Below are 20,082 nucleotides of genomic sequence, written 5' to 3'. Positions count from 1 at the left end.
TGCTTGTTCTATGATTAGAGTTGTAAAGTTAAGAGCAAAACCTACTTTACTAGGATGACTGGTCTTGACCTTTAATTCTCTCAGTTTTACATTTAACTTTGTCTTCTTTATTAACAGCTTTCTTTTTGTTCTCTGTATTTTCATTTCTTTGCTAGTTTCTATTTACAGTGTTCCTGTCCTTCTAAAATATATTTAGTTGTTTTTGTTCTCCATTATTTGTAATTCTTATTTTGTTATTAATTATTAACTAGGAGGCTGGTCACCTCGTTTGCCAACCCCCGGGGTGGGTGCTGGGCACCCACTATCTCGTGGCTGAGCTGCTCGAAGGGTTTCAGGGCACTCCTCTAATAGATAAAGTGATTGTATTTAAAGAGATGGTATATAGAAGAGTATGTGGGGTATGGGAGGTGCTTAGTTATTATAGATAGAAAAATCAGTTACTGGAGTATTTCACTACAACTGTCTGTTTTAAATACCGATAAAAAAAGTAAAAAGAAAAAGTAAAAACGTAAAATGTAACAAAATGTAATAAAAAGTATCTAAAAAATTAAATTACATTAACACCTCATCAAAAACAGTGTTATGAATTATTTTATCCTCTAACTTACATTTTATAAACATTGTTTTTTTGCATTTCTGTTCACATATTGTTTGGGATATTTTTCTCTTTTCATTTATGGGACGATTCTCTTTGTTCGTGATGTTTATTATATGCAGCTCTTTTTTGTTCATTTTCTTTTTTTGACGTTATTTATCAGCTCTTACCGCTCTTTTTCTATCGTGATCTAAAATTCGATTTTCTTGAATAAATAATTTGCTTTTTTGTCTTGCCATTATAACTGACAGCGTTGAAGAGCGAGTTAGAACTGAGAGTGTCACAGGGTGGTACGGAGAGAGGACGTGAACTGCAGAAGTAATGATTGGGTGAGCAGTGTGGAGGGGAGTGGTCAAGGCTGAATATTGCAGACACAACAGAAAACTTTTTTTTAATATACTAGACAGACAATTGTTAAATAAATATTAAATATTTTCTTGTGGACATTTGGTACATTCAGATCTGTATTGGTGTATTTGGAACTCTGTCACATACTTTGCCTTTCCTTCTCTTTTAATGTTCACTTCTTGTTAATTATTTTTCTTTACTTTCTCTTAAGACTGAGCCTAAAGGGGCAGGGCCTCCAGTCATTGTGAATTCCTCAGTTGTCCCCTAAGATCCAATGAAAGAGGATGTTACAGAGTCATTTGTTTGCTGAGGAGTTAATATAATAAGATGTTCCTATGTAGTGGCTATCTACTTATAGTAAGTTTTAGTGTAGTGTAGTTTTTTTGTGTTTGCGAATAGAGGTGCTTAGCCTTTTGGTGAGCTTCTTTGGTGTTTTGGATTTATTGGACTGATTTTAAGATGTTGAGTTTTGGTTAGTATCGGGAATTGTGGTTTAATTGTGCTGTTGCATGTATTGTTAATTAATGACAAATCATTTCTGCTGAGTTTTTGCTCTTTCCTTATTGTATTTAATACACTTTTATAATTGTTTTTTATTATTACTTCCCTTTTTATTACTTTATTATACCCAATTTTATTTGTAAATTTTATTTTTAATAAAGATTAATTTAATAATGTAATTCAATTCACTTATTGCTTTTTGGATGTTACAGCCAAGTTAAAATGGTATTCATTGGTCTCTTTGTGGTTTGGGATTTTTTAAGTTTTAGTGTGAAATTCCAAAGAGGCAACCACAACAAGACCCAAAATCTCATATTTGTAAAAAATTTCCTTACCCAGCGTATCAGGATGTCTCCAACGTGTTCCGTTGATCCATTTGATTTCCTGGCCTGTCGAAGACGGCTAAGCAGGTCTGTATAAAACATAAGTTAAGATTTCAGGAATGAAATGAAACATTTCAAATATTTCTAAATTTTCATAATGTATTTAGAAAATAATTAAGTTGATGCTACAAGCTGTGTGAAGGACTTTAATTACAGGAAGTCATTTAGTTATTCTCCATTCAAATGTTGTATACTAATTCTGATACTATTCACTCCTCAGTTCCTCCATTTTTTACCCCATTTAGTTCAATGTACTTTTATAACAGGGCGAAGCATATCCCAGAAATATTGGATGTAGCAGGAATCAATTTCCATCAAAGAGTGATTAGCATTAGCCTGCAATTGGACTGCAGGAACCAGCATACTGTGGTCCCATCTTGCCTTCCTTCATTAAAAAGTGCCGCTGCGGCGTTAAAACATTCTCTTTGTTTTCATTAGAGTTTTCTCCCCACATTTCATTAAAACTGTCTGTTCTAAGTTGTCAGGGTATGGGTGGCTACATGGGTTGTTTGCCTTAGTGTACCCTAGACATACAAAATGCATGCAATGATAACATGTACTGTAGATTGTGTCCTACCAAGCAGACTTGTTAATCTAGCTGCCATAACACATCAGATATGATGCTATGCTGCTAGGTCAACTTCATATCTTCGCCCTACTTCATAATACCTTTAGGAACTGCATGGCAGACTAATGGTTTGAGCTGCTATTTTACAGATCCGGTGTCCTGAGCTTATATCTTATCTTTGTCAGTGTGGAGTTTACATGGTCTTCCCAGATCTTTATGGGTTTTCATCCAAATACTTTGGAGACTACTAAAGGAGTTACCTGCATTTCAGTACTTAGATCAAGTTAACTGTGTTCGACAGACTAAGCTAATTTTCATTTTATTTTCATTGCTTACTATGTTTAGCACTTTTTTTCTGTAGAAACAATGCTTTATGTTCTGAGGCACAAAGAAGCTGGTTTGAAGATTATAAAATGAATGAATGTTCAAAAGGTTTATACAGATGATGTTGAACACAGAAAATAAAAATTACTGTGACCCTGAGAAAGACAATAATATTAATTATAGAAGATAAGTGTCATGGCTGCAAAGGAGGACCAAGAGCACTTTGATGTTTTGGAAACTGTTTTGGCAGAAGCCTTTTTTCCTCTAAGTTGAAAAGATCTAACATTTCCCTATTTGAAATGCTTCTTAGATTTATTTTGTCTTGGACGGCTGGCTGTTAGATGATCTTTGTTTCATCTTTGACTGTTTAAACGTATGATTAATACCTCTTCCTCACTGCCTAAGGGACCTGGGACTGATCACATTTGGCATGGAGTTTATGTTTTTATGTTTTCGCCACATATCAAAGATATGTGTGTTAGGCTAACTGCTTTAGCATGGGTTCCTGTACCTGGTAATGGACTGGTATATCAAGCCAGTTTGATTCCTGCACTGTACCACATGTTGCCAGGATAGTTCAGAGCAAAGGTATCAATCTCAGATTTCTTCTTTTGTGTTCATTTTGAGTAATTTGCTTTTTGCGATTCAGAAACCTCGTGTTTCCAGAATATGCCAATATTAAAATACAAAGTGATTCAACAGAGTACCAGATAACTTGATCCCATTTGTACTTTTGTGGCCACCAAACAATATGCAGTTCAATAAATTTTGTTAGAAGAACAAAATTGAAGGCCTGAGTTATTTTTTCTGAGCCATGAAATGTGTTGAAGGAGTGCTCAAGAAAAATAAAATAAACAGTTTTGAAAATGCCTGGTGAGAGAACCAACAAGCTATAAAATTAAATATTGTATTTATTTAACATCAAGAGTTGGCTTCTAATTAAGAAACTGGCCGGAGAAAAAATAGTGTCCCTCAAGGAAATTTATTTGAGACCCATGAATTAGCTGGTCATCTGCTGACTTATGTTGCATCTCACTTTTGTTTGGCAGCTACTTAAGAAAAAATGAAACAATTATAAGTTGTAAATCCTAAAGCAACTTAATTCAAATGAAGTCTGTTACCTTAGTAGCACTAATTTGCTACTAATTAATTAAATTTGTTTGTTAGTAATTAATTAAATATTTGGGATGAAAGCCTTCAGGATATGAGTTTGACATTCCTGGCCCAGAGTCTCCATACAGTCCTCTGGGGCTCAAACTGAGCTCAACAATAGACAGAAGTGTAATGGCATATTAAAGGGATATTTAATTCTAATTTAAAGCTACCACTTTAAAAACTGTAGGTATGAAAGCTGGCAGACCTCTGAGCCAGGATGTCTAACACCTGGCCAGGTGCATACTCATAGTGTCACCATAGCAACAAGCTTTTAGGAAAGCCTTTGTTCTAAGAAAATATGTGAACAACTTTATGAAACCTGAGCACGGTGCCAATAAAATATATACAGCCTTGAAGGCAGGCGGGAAATGTTCTCTGCCAACTAAGGAGCTGAGCTTAAAAGTATAAAATCATGGCTTCTCCTCATCTGGCTTATACTTCAAAACATAAAAGCACCTCACTTCTTTTTTTCATCTCAAAAATATGATATGGGATGGCACTGCCCACAAAAGGATGCAAACAGCATAGAGACAGATGATGAATGTTTTTTCATTGGGTGATATTTTTTTAACTAGGGGAAATTTTTGAACCACAAACAGGAGACGATGGGTTTACAGTTCTTGGTAAAAGTAACTAAGCTAATTCCTGAAGACCTTATTTTGAAATATATGAAGGGGAAGCGACTGAAAGAGAATATCTTTTATATGGAGTGGCCAAATGAAACTGCAAATGCAGCAGAACAGTCATTGACAGTGTGTTCCTGAGGGTGCTAGGTGATTTATCACAGTGGATTTAGTTTGGCTTTTTTAACACTGATCAACAGAAAAAAGACTTTTTAATGTCAAAATGAAAACACATCTCTGCAAAGTGGTTGAAATTCATTACAAATATATAAAGCACAAAATAATCAATCACATTAAGTGTTCAAAACCTTCGAGTCAGTATATAGTAGATGCACCTTTGGCAGCCATGACAGACTTGAGTCTGTGTGGATAGGGCTCTCTTTAACAGCTTTGACAGGGAAAGATGGCGTCAAAATTCTAACTTTTTGAGAGATGTCTGTTAGTGTATTCATGCATGTGTGTGTAGGAGGTTGTGAGTTTTTGAAAAGTTGGTACAGGCATTAGCTCTGTTAAGAATTAGATACATTGAATTTGAACTAAGTCATGTGCTAGACATGACATTATTTTTTTAAACTTGGAGTGCAGGCCAGATATATGACCAGAGTTACACAAACTGTTGGCTGTAGGAATCCAAGCTAAAAGTCCTGACCTTTGGCAAATATGCCACACAGTTTTACTTGTGGCAGTGCAACCAATCATTTAAATTCTGAAAAAGATAAGTAAGTGACAGTAATCTGAATGTGGGCTTTGCACATAAGCGAATAAGTAGTATTGGTGGTATGGCAGGAATAAGACAACTGCATCTGTCCATTATCAGACCCATTTACTGTATTTCAGTTCATTGTCACAAAAGCATCTTATCTTTGCAGGAACCAACTCATGATAGCATATCACTATGTCATATGGCATATTACCTACACTTACTCATGCCAAGTTATTCAAAAGTTGCCAGTTACCCTTACATGCATGTCTTTGGGATCAGGGAGAAAAAAAAACTGGGTAGACATATTATGAAATATACATGAAAACATAATATACTCAGAGACCATTTTAGCCCTACATTCCTGAGGTGGGGTAGTAATGAGGTAATAACAGGCAAGGACTTTCAGTGGAGAAGTATGACGAAGAAGCACTATGGGGATTATTACAACATAAGATACAGTATCATTCTCAATTTGATTCAGGTTCACATCGAGTCAGAACGTATCCCAATACCATTGGGTGCAGCAAATCAGGTGATACAGAAAACATTCAGAAACACATCCAACCCCATTCACATGGAGCAAACAGAGCCACAAATCAACCTCACAGGGCAACCCAGTAGAACAGTGGGTGGCGCTGCCACTTAATCAGTCCAGCATCATGGGTTTGAATTCCACACTCTGAAATTGTTTGTTAAGTTAATTAGTGACTCTAAATTAGACTGTGAGTGTGGTTGTGCGAGTCATTGGTTTCTGTGATAGACAGCCACTCTGTTCAGTGCCGTTTTTCATTTTGGACTTAATGCTACTGGAAAAGGCAATCCGTCTATGAACCTGAATTGGAATAAGCATGCTGTGTTTTGTTATGATAAATTATGCTAACATTCACATTTTTGAGATGTAGGAGGAAGGCCAGAGTATATAGACACAAAGATAAAATGTAAACTCCACCCAGACAATCATCTGGACTTGTGAAGCAGCAGCAATAACGACTGACCAACATGCTGCCTGAATATCATTCATGCACTTGTGAGTAGCCTGATTTGTCAGAGTCACAAATGTTACCTTCATGAAGTGGAATAAGAGAATCCAGTGTGCCGAAAATCTGATTGAGTTCCTGTTCAGTCATAATCGACAACTTGAGCATGGGGTCACGATAAGCCTGTGTAGAAAAAGAGGCAGCCATTAAAGTAAAGGAAGGAAATGATGATTTTTCATACCACAAGCTCCTGTGTGACTTATATCAGACTATCAGACATGCTAGGAAGTACATGTGCTGCACTTATATAATGCCTTACTTTCTAAAATGCAGGTGAAAAACTGCAAAAGTGTTTTGCAGAATGACAGCAGCCATACCCAATGCTGCAGCACTGGGCTCAATCAAGTAAATATCCCTGGATGGGGAGCAAATGTGCCACAGGGCACACTCATTCACACATCATGTCCACACATGCCATATTGAATAAATTAGGAATCACCAACTAACATGACATGCATCTTTGAGATTTGGGAGGAAAATGAGAGTGTTCAGAGAAAAACCAGCACACACACACGGATAGAGCATGTAAACCACACTCTGTGTACATCCATGTCTCTAGAAATAATGCCACCCAGGACTGATTCCCTTCAAGTTAAATACATTGTCTAAATACATTGTCTTTAACCTTAGCCCGCTTGAATTATGCTAGGTATTATGTTTGAAACCTCACACTTTAAAATAAAACCATTTGATTTTACCAAGTACATTACCTTCTTAGCCAGCTTCAGATCTTCAATCAAGTCTTGCTCTCCCTGGGCGAGTTCAAAAATTGCCTGCAGGAAAGAAATGAACAGCACACACTTGTAAAAGTCTCGTTGTTGGGAGGCCGACTTCCCACTATTAATGCTACTGAAATGTTGTCATTGAATGGCCCAGCCATATTATCTAAGACATCAAGGGTTCTTTGAGTATTACTTAATGACTACATGAATGGTTTTACCCCTTATGTGGTGTATGTAACGATTTTGCACCATCAATGGTCTTTAGAAGCCATAGCTTTAAAAGCAGTCGGGCACCTATAATGCCAGTCATGGTAACAAATGAAAAAAAGAAACTTCTTTAAACCCTTTTAAGCTGATAGTTTGTTTTAAGAACTTACTTTAATTTTGTCCGTTATAATTCAAATTCATGTGTTGAATTTTTACCAGACAAGCCATATTGTAGCAATGGTCCAAGTAAAGGCTAGTTAAAGGCAATACAGGATGGTATGTAAAGTCCCCAAATCAGTTTGGTTCTGACAGTATCTCTGGAGGGCAGCAATCATATTTTTTGCAGTCTGAGGTGTTTCAAGGATATACAGTAAGCACAATGGATGTCAATCCTTCAAGCCACATGGACACCCCCACATAGTTTTCAACATTATTATGAAATCAGTATATCAGAAACAACACTTTGAAAGTTGTACTCCCATACAATGTGAGAAGTTTAATAACTTCTTTCTCCCTGTCACATTATGATACATTGATTCTTTCTGATATTTTTTAATATGTTTTCATTTCCTAATGTAAAGTGCCTAGCCAGAATGTTACTGTATGATGTTAAAAAAGATGCACATTCTGGTGTCATTAAACAAATGGCATTGGTCTATTAAATGGCATGGCGAGGGGTGGTTTAGTGATTTTATTATTACATTATTGAAAGTTAAAGTTACATTGAGTGTTAGGATGCAGTAAAACAAGTGGGGTGTACCTTGAGATTTATTTTGAATTTTTGTTTTTTCTTCTCCAGCTGCTGTAAATTAGGCAGTGGTTTACACTATCTTGAAATGGAATGATGTGGACTATGCTCCAGCATGACAACTCTGTGCAATATATCTTTCAGTTGTGTTTTACCCGGCACTAGGAGATAATGACAGTTAATAGTTATTGACTTTCGCTGTTTTTTTCAATGATCTTTGAGAAAAACTCTGACTAACTCATATATTATGTACTTATACATAAACGGTATGTACATATACATATACATTGTCAGAAATGTTTATTTAGTGAGTACTTCTCAGAACTTTATGATAGAAGAGACTGAGGGGAAAAAGGAGGATTGCACAGTTACTGACATACTTTCCTTTTAGATCGTTAGAGTGGAGGAGAACACGCCTGAAAATGACTGACCTCACTTCCACTAAACCACTAAATATAAGGAAGACTGCCACAGGAAATAGAGGAGCATTGTTAGAACTGGCGACAGACAGAGCAGGCCACTCCCTGAAGCCCATGACACTTTGGCTGCAAGTGTCATGATTAGGATTTTTTTTTTATATATATATAAATTTCCCTTGGTCGTTAAAAATCATCAAGGCCCCTTTTTACAGATTTTGAAGGTCAGGGAACGTTTTGATTACATATTGTTTGTGCCTGATGTGATTTTCACAATGCTGAAAATTATTAATGCCTCTCCTGAAATGACATTTAGTTTTTCGCATGGGCACCATCACGTTTACCATTTATGTTGATTGGTTACTTTGTCATTTCTATGCTGGGCCAAGCCAATGTGTGCAACGTGTGACATCACCGAGTCAACAGATTTAAGATCACTGTCATACACAGTTTTTCCATGATAGGTTTCCTTCATTGACCTTTGCTTGCATTTATTTTTGTTTCTGAATCCCTGGTTTCAAAGTTCTTGCTCTGCTTTTTGACTGTGTTTATCATTTAACGATTTATGTATTTTTTTCAAATTTTTGATTTTCAATCTCCCACACTGTTTCCTGCTTATGATTCTTGTTTCATGTCCTGAGCTAGTTTGCTTAATCATTTGGTTTTCTGCTTTTGAGTTGCTGCTTGCTATTTTATTTTTTGACATCTTGTGATTCTGTTTCCACTTAACAACTGCTGCCTCCTTGTGCATTTAGCACAACAACGTGAATTAAATGGGGTTTATCCTAGCTTGGACACCAAACCTTTGACCTTTTTATTACAGATACATATACATTGTCACATACACATGGACTGTCTGTCTCTTCTAGGGCCTGATGTAAAAGGTATTTGTGGGAAAGACGTAGTGGTATTGGTGGTGGTTACAGGTGAACAACCTTAATGAAATGCCACCACACAGACACTGGTACAAATTATGCTTTTTTGATCTTTTCAAAAAAGAAGGTTCAAATTCATTGTGAGGTGGAAATGAGTGATACAGAACATATATTTTTAAAGGGCAAGAACTTAGAATAAGGATTGTATAACTAAGTGTTATGTGGGAGGCAAGGGAAGAGGTGTGCAGTAAGCACGTCCTGACTTCAGAAATGCAGAAGCAAAGAAAGGTGAGCCTGTTAATAACGTGGTCTCATGTGAATGTCAAGACACTGTTAAAATTCTATTGCAGTTCTCTCCATCTGAACCCATGGCTCAAGCAGGTTTCAGTACTACTTCACTGCTTATTATTGCGTGTAACTGTGATGTTTGATTTTATGTCAATTAGATATTATTGCCCCCTGTATTTGTTAAAAGCTCCAGTGGGAAAAAACAGTCCTTGTGAATGCATATTTTTGGTCAGAAGAGTTGTCCTTTTATGACAATTTGCAATGTTCATGTAATAATTTAAAAAAGGGACTGTGTTCAATTTTGTATACGGCAAAACATACTGGAGAAATGGCCTAAGTACCCTTTAGCTGTTACAAATATGTATTCAGACCAATTAGCTTGGCATTTTTCTGGTGTACTAAAATAGTAGTTCTTACAAAAGAACCTCTCTGTTATGTATTATCTTTCTGCAATAGACATCATTGCAAGATGCTTTAAAAGCAATGGGCCAGCATACAACTGTTTGCATATGCTGTTTGTTTCACAGACTCGGGATAAATGGCTTGCATATTGAGTCACATGCAGAGACTGAAGGGACAAACCTTGTGGTTTAAAGTCTGGTTCCGTAGTTACTAGGCCTCACTGCCTCCAAAGATTTTCTGTGTATTCTAAACCCTATTCAATGATATATTCATGTTTCTCCACTGCCCTATTAATTGTAGTTTTAATGTTGCATGAAAGGTTCACACTTGAAACAAATGGCTCTTTTAAGTAAAAAAGTAGCTAAGTGAGTTAAAACAAAGCTGGTTAGACTTTCTTGTATATTACCTCGAGTTAATGTACCATCGAAATGCCGCAGCAGCAAAATGTTGAAGTCATGAATCTGCCCTGGTAGGGGCACAGCTCTGCCATGGGACATACTCATGATTACTGGTACATTATAATGTTGGTCTGAGGCCCAGGATAACTGATTGCTATCTTTGGCTTTTGGAATACTGTGCTGGGTCGTATTTCTGTTTAAGAAATTGTTCATCTACTGAAATATTGTGTTTCTAAGTTAGTCTTTACATGCAAACTTCTCAACTTGCATACACCTATACCCAGGTTCACTGTGCAGCCATAACACCACAGCAAAGCTTACTTCTTGTCGTTTGATTTCCTTAGATGTCAGCACCTGGTTGACACGAACATCGAACGTTTCACTCCATAGCTTACTGTCCCGCCTTTTTGTGACTGCAGGGGGTGCATTCCGAGACCAAGGCTTGGGTGCCAGAAGTTCAGTTCGGCTTTCATTTCGAAAGCTAATGGAGCGCTGTGAAGACAGAAACATTTGTCAATCACTTATGCAGATATTTGGGCTGATTGCTTTACAAATACATTAAAAATAATGTGTGTGCCTAAAAACACTGGCTAACTGTGGTTCCTGATCATCACTCATTTCTTCTCCTTCTTCTTCTCTCAGTAATCACAATGAAGTCATTATGTCTAAGGAAAAAGAGTCAGCATGAGCTCTTAAGTCATAAACACCATAATGTGCCTATAATCCATAAAGTGAATTCATCCTATTGTTTCAGAAGGAGGACTCTTCTCAACTACAAAGAGTTCCTCTGAGCATTCCACCCATCTTTCACAGGGTTTAGAGTACATCTGAACACACCCATAAACCTAAATGCTTGGGAACTGTGTACTGGGACTTGCAGGACGTCTGTGTTTAATAGTTTATAGTGATGGCATTAAGTAAAAACAACATAATACTGGAAGGAGTTCTTGAACTGAGTATGTGTATTAAAATTCTAAATTGAGCTTTCTTCACCCCAAACCTTAATATCCATTTAATCTGTCTCCTATAGTTCTTTAACAATTGACTGTGTGAGAAAAGCTACAGCTGTTGATTAATTCAAGTAAAGTGCATGGTCTGACGAAATACTATAATCAATCCATTTTCTTTACCCCATTATGAATTCAAGAGAAGCAATGAGTGCAAGGCATAAGCACACCCAGTTGTTGGTGTCAGCTCCTTACAGATCACTTTTACACTTTCAGTTTCAGGTTGTCTGACAGTCAATGGTATGCATTTGTTTCGTGGGAGAAGGAAAATTCCCTAAAGAAACCTGTGTAAATGTGGAAAGAGCATAAAATTGCTCAGAATTTATCTCTGATTTGAGGCAGTATGGATAAATATAGACCCACATAGCTACATTTTACATAACAATATTAACCCTTCCAACCATCTATCTAGTTTCAAACGTGCTTAATCAAACTTACATAATATGCTCATCTATCCGTACATTTATCGTAGCATAACCATCACCCACCTCAGGGTCATAGGAACAGGAGGCTATCCTGGCAATATGGGACATAAGAAAATAATCTGTCTCATATAATATAACATAAGATAACATTCGCAAACCTGCTTTATCCAATTCAGGTCAAAAGTCAAATATAATATAATATAATAATTTTCTAACCTGATTAATCCAGACCAGCTAGCACAGGATGCAAGGTAGGAAGAAACTCTGGACAGGGCAAGCACACACAATTTGATTTCAACAATTCACCTAAACTGTATGTCTTTAGACAGTTAGAGGAAACTGGAGCCTCTGGATTAAACCCATGTAAACACAGGAAGAACATGCAAACTCCACGCAGGGAGGAACTGGGACACAAACCCTTGTCTGCTTACTGTGAGGCAGAGGTGCTACCACTGTGCCACTGTGTCGTCCATAATATAATATAATATAATATAATATAATATAATATAATATAATATAATATAATATAATATAAATGGGGCGGCACGGTGGCGCAGTGGTAGCGCTGCTGCCTCGCAGTTAGGAGACCTGGGTTCGCTTCCCAGGTCCTCCCTGCGGAGTTTGCATGTTCTCCTGTCTGCGTGGGTTTCCTCCGGCGCCCGGTTTCCTCCCACAAGCCAAAGACATGCAGGTTAGGTGGATTGGCGATTCTAAATTGGCCCTAGTGTGTGTCCTGCGGTGGGTTGGCACCCTGCCCAGGATTGGTTCCTGCCTTGTGCCCTGTGTTGGCTGGGATTGGCTCCAGCAGACCCCCGTGACCCTGTGTTCGGATTCAGCGGGTTAGAAAATGGATGGATGGATGGATATTTATTCATTTATTTTCAAAAGCTGTAATTGTGCCATCCTAAAACAATATAACATAAAAATGAACATGACAGTCATTAAATGGGTAGTTCTTAGGCCTGGGAATACCAAGGGCCTAGTTTCACACTCTTCTCTTTCTTCTCGTTCTTTTGAATAATTTTGATTCCTCTCATATCACAAAAATGTGCATTATATAGTAATTGAGATAGTGAGGGCTGAGTGGTCTTTTGGACTTGGAACCCCTGCAGATTTTGTTTTTTTCTCCAGCCTAATTGGAGTTTTTTTTTGTTTATTCTGTCCTCCTGGCCATCCAACCTTACCTTTTTTGTTACATACTTTATAATATTATTGCCTAATATTGTTTATTTATGTTTTATATATTAACTTTTTATTTCATCTGGTAAAGCACTGTGAGCTACATTGTTTGTATGAAAATGTGCTATATAAATAAATGCTGTTGTATTAGCAAGAGTGGATGTCAGTTTCAATGTGTCCTGATGACAGATATCCTGCCCAAGCTTGTTTCAGCCAGGCTCATAATACTTCTTGATAAGACACTGACTGTCAGATTACTGAAATAGTATGCCAATAAAGCTGTTTTTTTTTGTAAATAACTATATAAAGGTTGTGGTAAAACCTCTTATTAAGAACTTTGTCAGAGTGGAAATTTTAAGTCATACGCAGATTTAGCAAACAATATGTGTTTACCCTGCATGCAGTATGATGTTGTCCTCTTTGATCTTATTTTGTATATTCCAAATAAATTCAATATATACTGTACATTTAGTAATTAAAAAGGCACATGAAATATTAGGTTCTATGATAAAAACTGGTGAATATACTGTAAATCAAGGGACATTATGCTTAGACTATATAATACACTAGTAAGCAGCACATGAAGGAGAGGACAACACCCAAGTGCATCCTGAGACTTAATGACATGTCCTACTCTAATAGGCTTTAAAAATAGACCTATATAGTTTTGAGCAGAGGAGACTGTCAGGGGACCATCAATAAAGTAAATCCTGCTGAATTCTTTTGACTAAATGGCAAATCATATACACTGGGACTCTAGTGAAAGTTCAGGAGAGGTGCATTCAAGACTAAAGCCAGGAAGCACTTCTTTATAAAAAAAGAGTTACAGGAGTCTGGAAAATACTACTGAGTCATGCAGAAACTAAGATGTTGGGACTGCTATTAGTTAAACAAACAAACTTGATGGACTGAATTGTCTCCTCTCATTTGTTACATTTTTATGTTTATATGCATTGTGTATTTGTGTATATATATATATTTATAGATAGATAGATATACACACACACACTGTAACTGTATATGTATATAATATAAATATATTCTGTATATACAGTATGTTTAGTGATGCAGATTCAATGTCCTGGAAAAGTCACTTACCTGCAGTGTCTGGCTAATCCGCTTTAGTGGTGTTGCCCGTACTGGAGCAATGAGACTTGCTAAGGACGCTACCCTGGACAGAGGCTTGGCCCGTTTGCTAAGGGGCTCCTGCAAAAAGTGAAAAAAACAGCTAAGGTGCTGCCAAGGGCTACAACCAAAGAAATAATGAAAAATAGCAGGCAATTGAGAATCAGAGTTTGTCCATTTGCAAATAAACTGAGGCAAAGATTGAAGTCTAAGATGCTTGCTTACAATCAGATGCACTCTGTTGTGACATGAGGCAATTACTCCCCTGGCAGTGTGAAACATATACCAGATGCTTCTTTCTCTTTGTAGTTGTGGCATTAATATTCAACTACAATATTCAAGCCCTCTTGTAGCCCTATTTTTTACATGCTGTTCTTGGATATCAACCACCTCGAAAATATTGTAGGTTGGCCTAGATCCTTAAGATAAAGTACCTGATGCTTCTCTGTTTCAACATCTCTGAACCCAGTAGCCATCTTTCATCACTGTTGGATGCCACTAGCGTCACTCAATCTCACCAAGTCCTTTATGTTTTTCTCTCTGTTGGTGCACACTCTGCATCTCAGACACCTGCAGCCTTTTCTCTCATGATACTCACTCAGCATCGTCTGACATTATTACTGTCTGTTCATCCTGTCTCACCTCTCTGATGTTTCTAAGTGCTCACAGCATCTGCTGCCTACTCCTGTCCAGGCAGAGTATATCAGAGAGATGTGGAATAACTGCAGGTTGGCCAGCACAGTCACTCGTAATATACAGACACATGTATGTAGCATAAGGTGACTGATGGCAGGTAGTATGAGACCTCTCTGAGATAAAGCTGGGTCCTTTATGGGAGGAATGGCATCATAAAAAGTTAGGCCTGCTACAATGTGCTTTAAAGCTCCCACTCCTGTTCCATACAGGTTGCTCCATGGGTATTCAATAATGTAAAATTTTAATCAGTTGCTTTGGACTCTCCTTTGAAGGCCTTAAAATGCTCCCATGTCCCCAGTGCCTGTGGTCATTTATAGTCTGTCCCAACACACTCAGAGCCATGTAGCTGTTATTTTCACGACTACTTCTTTGTGCACTTGGCAATAGGAGATGAGAGGTGACAAAGTGATATCAGTTAATATCATTTATTAGGTTACTTAGCTGCATTTTGAAATCTTTCCTCTCTCACTCTTTTGGTCAATTGGATTGAAAGCTAACAGTGCCACAAGACAGCACTAAGAGAGAAAAACGATAACACTCTATAACCGCAACCAACAGGCAAAATGAAACATAGTCCAACATGTTAAATACTCTGAAATGCAATGCATATTTGTGTAATACATTTATTTTTTTGCATGATTTTTCCATTTCGTAATTAAAAAGAAATGACTCACATGGTTCACTTCCTTTCAATATGAGACGCAATGAACCATGTTGCATTTCTTTCCAAGATCATGCATTTACTGTGACAAAATGAAATGGAATTAAATGACTAATCTTCATCAACCGTAGGGATAAAAGGTGTTTCAATCACGACTGTATGTTCTCTCAGTGATAAACATGGCAAACAGGGAGTTGGTGTGGGGATGCCCAGTTCTTCAGGCTGCAGAGAGGTGCCTATCCCACCAGCATTCAACACAAAGCAGGAGACAACGCTGGTCAGACTGGAAGTACATCATAGAGCCCTTTCACAAACAATGACATTGGGAAAATTTAGAGTTGCAAAATCTACCTAACATACTTGTCTTTAGGAGTACCTGGAAAAAAATTCTACTTAAAGGGAGAATTTGCAGACTCCACATAAACACATATGATGACCAGGTGCAGGATTAGACCATGGGAGGCTGGATTCATGAGGTAACCATGCTAACCATTGGCTCATCATGTCACCTTATTAATAAGACATGCTATTAAAGTTATTATCATAATATTAATAATAATAATAAAAAGAAGAAAAAGAATTAGGAAAATACAACACAATAGAACAATCTCATACTCGATTACTCCAGTTCAGTGTAAAACACAGTAGTACTGGGTACATGGCAAGAAACAGTCTAGGGCTAGGAATCAGTCAATCAATAGGACTACTTCAATTTAGTGTTATCAGTTAACATAATGTGCTCAGGTCTGAGAGATGTGGGATTAAATCCAGAATAAACATGAAGACTCCATACGGATAACAACCATATGGGGAATTTGAAACAAGGCTATTGAATCAATATGGGAGCAAAACATGAGAACCTTGGGAAGAACCCAAAAATGCAAACACAGGGAGAACATGTAAACTCCACACATACATAACCTAGGAAGTGGGATCAAAGGCAACAATGCTACCAACTTCATCACTGTGCTTCTTTCCTAGTAAGATATACAATTGGTGTTATATAATAATAATAATAATAATAATAATAATAATAATAATAATAATAAAAACAGAAAAACCCAACATAACATTCACAAACCTGTTTTTATTTATTTATTTTTTTACATTTGGCATTATTATCAATAACTAGAAAACACTCCAGCCTCCAGTCCTCAAAGAATTGCAGTTAATGCACCTCCCATGAAACACAGCACCTCGGGTTACTCTGCCCATGGTGGTGCTACCTTTGTTGTGCCCTAACGGTGTGTATGACCGTCTTTCACATGCTGAATGTATGACTTGCATTTGCGATGAAGTATTCAGTCATGGCCACACTACTGCTTGCCTTGAGAAGGACCCAAAGCCCAGTCACGCAATGGAAGAAGCCTGACCCTTCATTTCTTTGGTAGTGTACTGTATATCTTTCTAAGAAACCTGCCTCTTCAGTTCTTTGGTAGTGTACTTTATGTCTTTCTGTTTCACTCAGTGCATATGACTTGCATTTGCGAGGAAAACGATCAGTCTTCCTGTCCAATGTGCCTCAATGACAGCACAGGTTGCTGAGATTCTTTTCCTGTCAGCAGTGACGCATACTTACATTGCTGGTCTTTTTCAGTTAGCCAGGGTGTGTGGAAGTGCTTGCTGTGAGGAAGACCTGAAGCCCAGTTATGCAGGTGAGATAGACTGCACCTCCAATTCTTGGGTCATGTTACACGTATCACATCTTAAGCTCTCGAATTAAGACCAAGGTCAAGGTTCAAGGCTCAGTGGTTTGACATAGTATTTTATATACAGTATGTGTATCCACCTTAATTAAAGATTAAGTGTCTGTGTTTCTGCTTGTCTGTCCGTCCAGTTGCTACGTCTCTGTTACTCCAAAAGATGGAGCAACAAAAACATTTTTAATGATAAAATGCATTGCATTTTTCATTCCAATAGATAGCACATCACAAACGTTAACAATGCTTTTTAAGAATACCATTCTAAATGGCATGTTATAGAGACAAATGCCTTGTGTGGTGAACTGCAAACGCTGTGGTCTACATTGATTACTTAGATACCAACCTGTCTTAGATGGGCAGCACAGCTAGGAAATAGATAATAATAACAGTAATGTTGAGAAGGAAAATCAGATAAACAAGCATCCATAAATTAATAACATTTATAGGATAGCATAAAATTCTTAAAGCCGTTATCTATTTATCTATTATTGCAAATATGCTTGATTAATTTATTTTATTATACACCCAAAGTGCAAAAGACTATTAACAAAAATAAACTTGATCATGGAGAAAGTAAACTGCTTGGAGCCTGTGACGCTTAGCAATTTAAATTTATAAAGTCCAGTCCAAATGGCCACACAGTCTTTCTTGGGCATTCTGATTTGTTATACATTATCCAAGTGACTATGTGTTGGGAAGTCATGGAGGTCTGATGATGCTGGAGGCACTGAAAAGATATTGTACTTCAAGCCAGTGAAACATTCTGTAGGACTGCTAGGAAAGTTAAAGATCTAAAATCTTAATCCTAGTCTCAGTAATTCACTATGCATTAATAAACATTACGCTAGTCACTATTATTTAATTGACTGATCAACACTGACTCTATTGTATTAAATAAAAGTGAAACAATAACACCTCATGTCTAAAGTGTTGGGGATCCTCCCAATCACTCTGCTCAAAGTTACACACGTGAACAGGGAATTTGAGTTTCTGTTTCCATGTAAAAAAATAATGTTGGCATTTGAAGACCAGAGAGCTTTAGGGAAATGCCAACTAAGACTCACAAAACCTGTCTATACATCTATAGTTCTGAAAGAAGAAAAGTGAAACACCAAGTCCTCAGCACAGAATCAAACCTCAACTCCATGTCCCTGACCTTCAGTAGGATCAGTAAGATGGAAGTCCCAATAATAATGTCATCAGTGGCATTGAGGCAGTGCATAATGAGAAGAAACAAGGTGCAGAATTCCAGAGTATTACTTTTGTGACTAGTATCACCTTAGCTTTAAACTGACAAACCCAACGTTTGCAGAGTGACCTGCACATCATGACCCTGACAACAGCCCTACCATGTGAGGCATTCCAGGCAAACAAATGCAGCCGGCCTTTCATTAAACAACTTGCTTGGATAAGTGCCAGCAGAGACAGGGTTGGGACTGTGAGACTACTTGGTACTGTACTGCAGGGGGTGCCGTTTAGTATGGCCTCCACCAACACCCCTCCTCCAAGCTTCTATCCCGATTTGTACTCGGGAAATAAAAAGAGAAAACCTTTCAGACAGTATCATGGCTTGGCCCAATGGGAGGCATCCGGTGTCCAGGTTTCCTGAAGGCCATTGGAGTCTCCCTTCCTGCTTCAAAAAACCTTCAGCTGACTTTAGACAAAACTCTCGCAAACTGTAAGTCACTGCCAAATCTGTTGCTTACAAGCAGATGTGTGCATGAGGGGTGGAGCTACCCCCCCTGGAATGCCGTCTACGGTACCTACCTCTTCTTCTGTAGCGGCCTGAGGGTCCACGGTGCAGGGGCCCCTCTTAGTGGCCAGGTGAATAGGGTAATCCTTCGCTACCATGGTGGCTGCTTGTCTGCTCCCGCTGAGCTCTATGGCAGCAGTTCTCGTAGATGCAGCTGCTCGGTGAGTAAGCCAGCTGGCAGAGGAGATCACACAAGTGAGACGAAGGAGGGACTGGCAGAGGAAGGGGGATGGGAAGCACATGCCTCACACTCTCCTTCTATTTCTCTCTCTCTCTCTCTCTCTCTCTCTCTCACACACACACATACTCTAACTGTGTGTCACTCGCTTAACCTTCAAACTAAATTCCTACAGACCATGTAACCTGAAGGTGGCATCCTATAGATTTCCATTAACTGCCAGATTGTTTAGTTCCAAATGTTGACTAGTGAAAACTTGACAGGTGGCCACTAGGTACAGTAGCTGATCCTCTCACTTTTGGGTAAAAATGTTGCACACTCATCTGTGAGAAGTTGGGAAAGCAGGGGGATGGAGGAACATCTTTAAATGATACTGAAGGCAGTGTGATGGCCAAGAGAAAGAAGAGTGGGAGCATGTGGGTGAGTGAGGAGCACTATACCTGAGGACTGTATATCCATTTGAGGAGGTGTGCATAGCAATATGCCCATCTTGCTGTTCACTTGTCTGTGCAAATGTGTCAGTGCCGCTGTGCATCTTTGGTGAACAGCCTACATCTTCTTTGTTGTATTAAGAAGCATCCAGCTACTCTCATTTCCATCTCAGGTCTGACTTGTTTTAATCCAATTTCTCTATGAGCGGTTCAGAGACATCATGTGACCACAGAGCTGCTTTTTTAGCAGCACTCACTTCCTAATCTCCATTTTGGAGTATTCTTTCATGAGAAAGTCAACTTCTTATACACTTGGCAGGTATGCATCCAAGGAAATCTCCAGTGTTGGGTAATATCCACAGAATTTGGCAACAGTATCAGGGTGCAAATCTCTCCCAAGGACTTCAGAACCACAAGATACCAAATTAGGTGACCCAGCATAGGTGTACCAGTCAGTGATTAAGGATATCGCTAGTGTACACTGTTGGACTGACTTATAGGATTTGGTTTTACAAGCATTATCTAGCATATTAGCAACGGTCTCAGGTCATCTTCTGATAGGATGGCCTCATAATTTCTCTAAATTTGTTTGTCAAGTATGTCAGCATCTATGAGCAGACCCCCCAAGTAT

General features: G+C 38.1%; 1 protein-coding gene across 3 annotated transcripts in view; it reads right to left on the bottom strand.

The window, feature by feature from the left end:
* The window catches only part of arhgef3 (Rho guanine nucleotide exchange factor (GEF) 3), a 60,157-nt gene that overhangs the window by 18,859 nt on the left and 21,216 nt on the right, over positions 1–20,082 (bottom strand). For 2 of the 3 annotated variants that reach the window (XM_039770725.1, XM_039770726.1), the window contains exons 3-7: positions 14,003–14,110; positions 10,615–10,785; positions 6,948–7,010; positions 6,264–6,360; positions 1,780–1,856 (exon numbers count right to left, since the gene is read on the bottom strand). In XM_039770725.1, coding sequence (XP_039626659.1) covers positions 1,780–1,856; positions 6,264–6,360; positions 6,948–7,010; positions 10,615–10,785; positions 14,003–14,110 — 516 coding nt within the window. Of the gene's footprint in view, positions 1–1,779; positions 1,857–6,263; positions 6,361–6,947; positions 7,011–10,614; positions 10,786–14,002; positions 14,111–18,856; positions 19,049–20,082 lie in introns of those variants that run through there. The other variant, XM_039770724.1, reaches the window with a different exon arrangement.

The sequence above is a fragment of the Polypterus senegalus genome, chromosome 12, assembly GCF_016835505.1.
Source record: "Polypterus senegalus isolate Bchr_013 chromosome 12, ASM1683550v1, whole genome shotgun sequence".
Lineage (NCBI taxonomy): Eukaryota > Metazoa > Chordata > Cladistia > Polypteriformes > Polypteridae > Polypterus > Polypterus senegalus.
The sequence above is the reverse complement of the archived record's forward strand: the minus strand, read 5'-3'. Positions and strand labels throughout refer to the sequence as shown.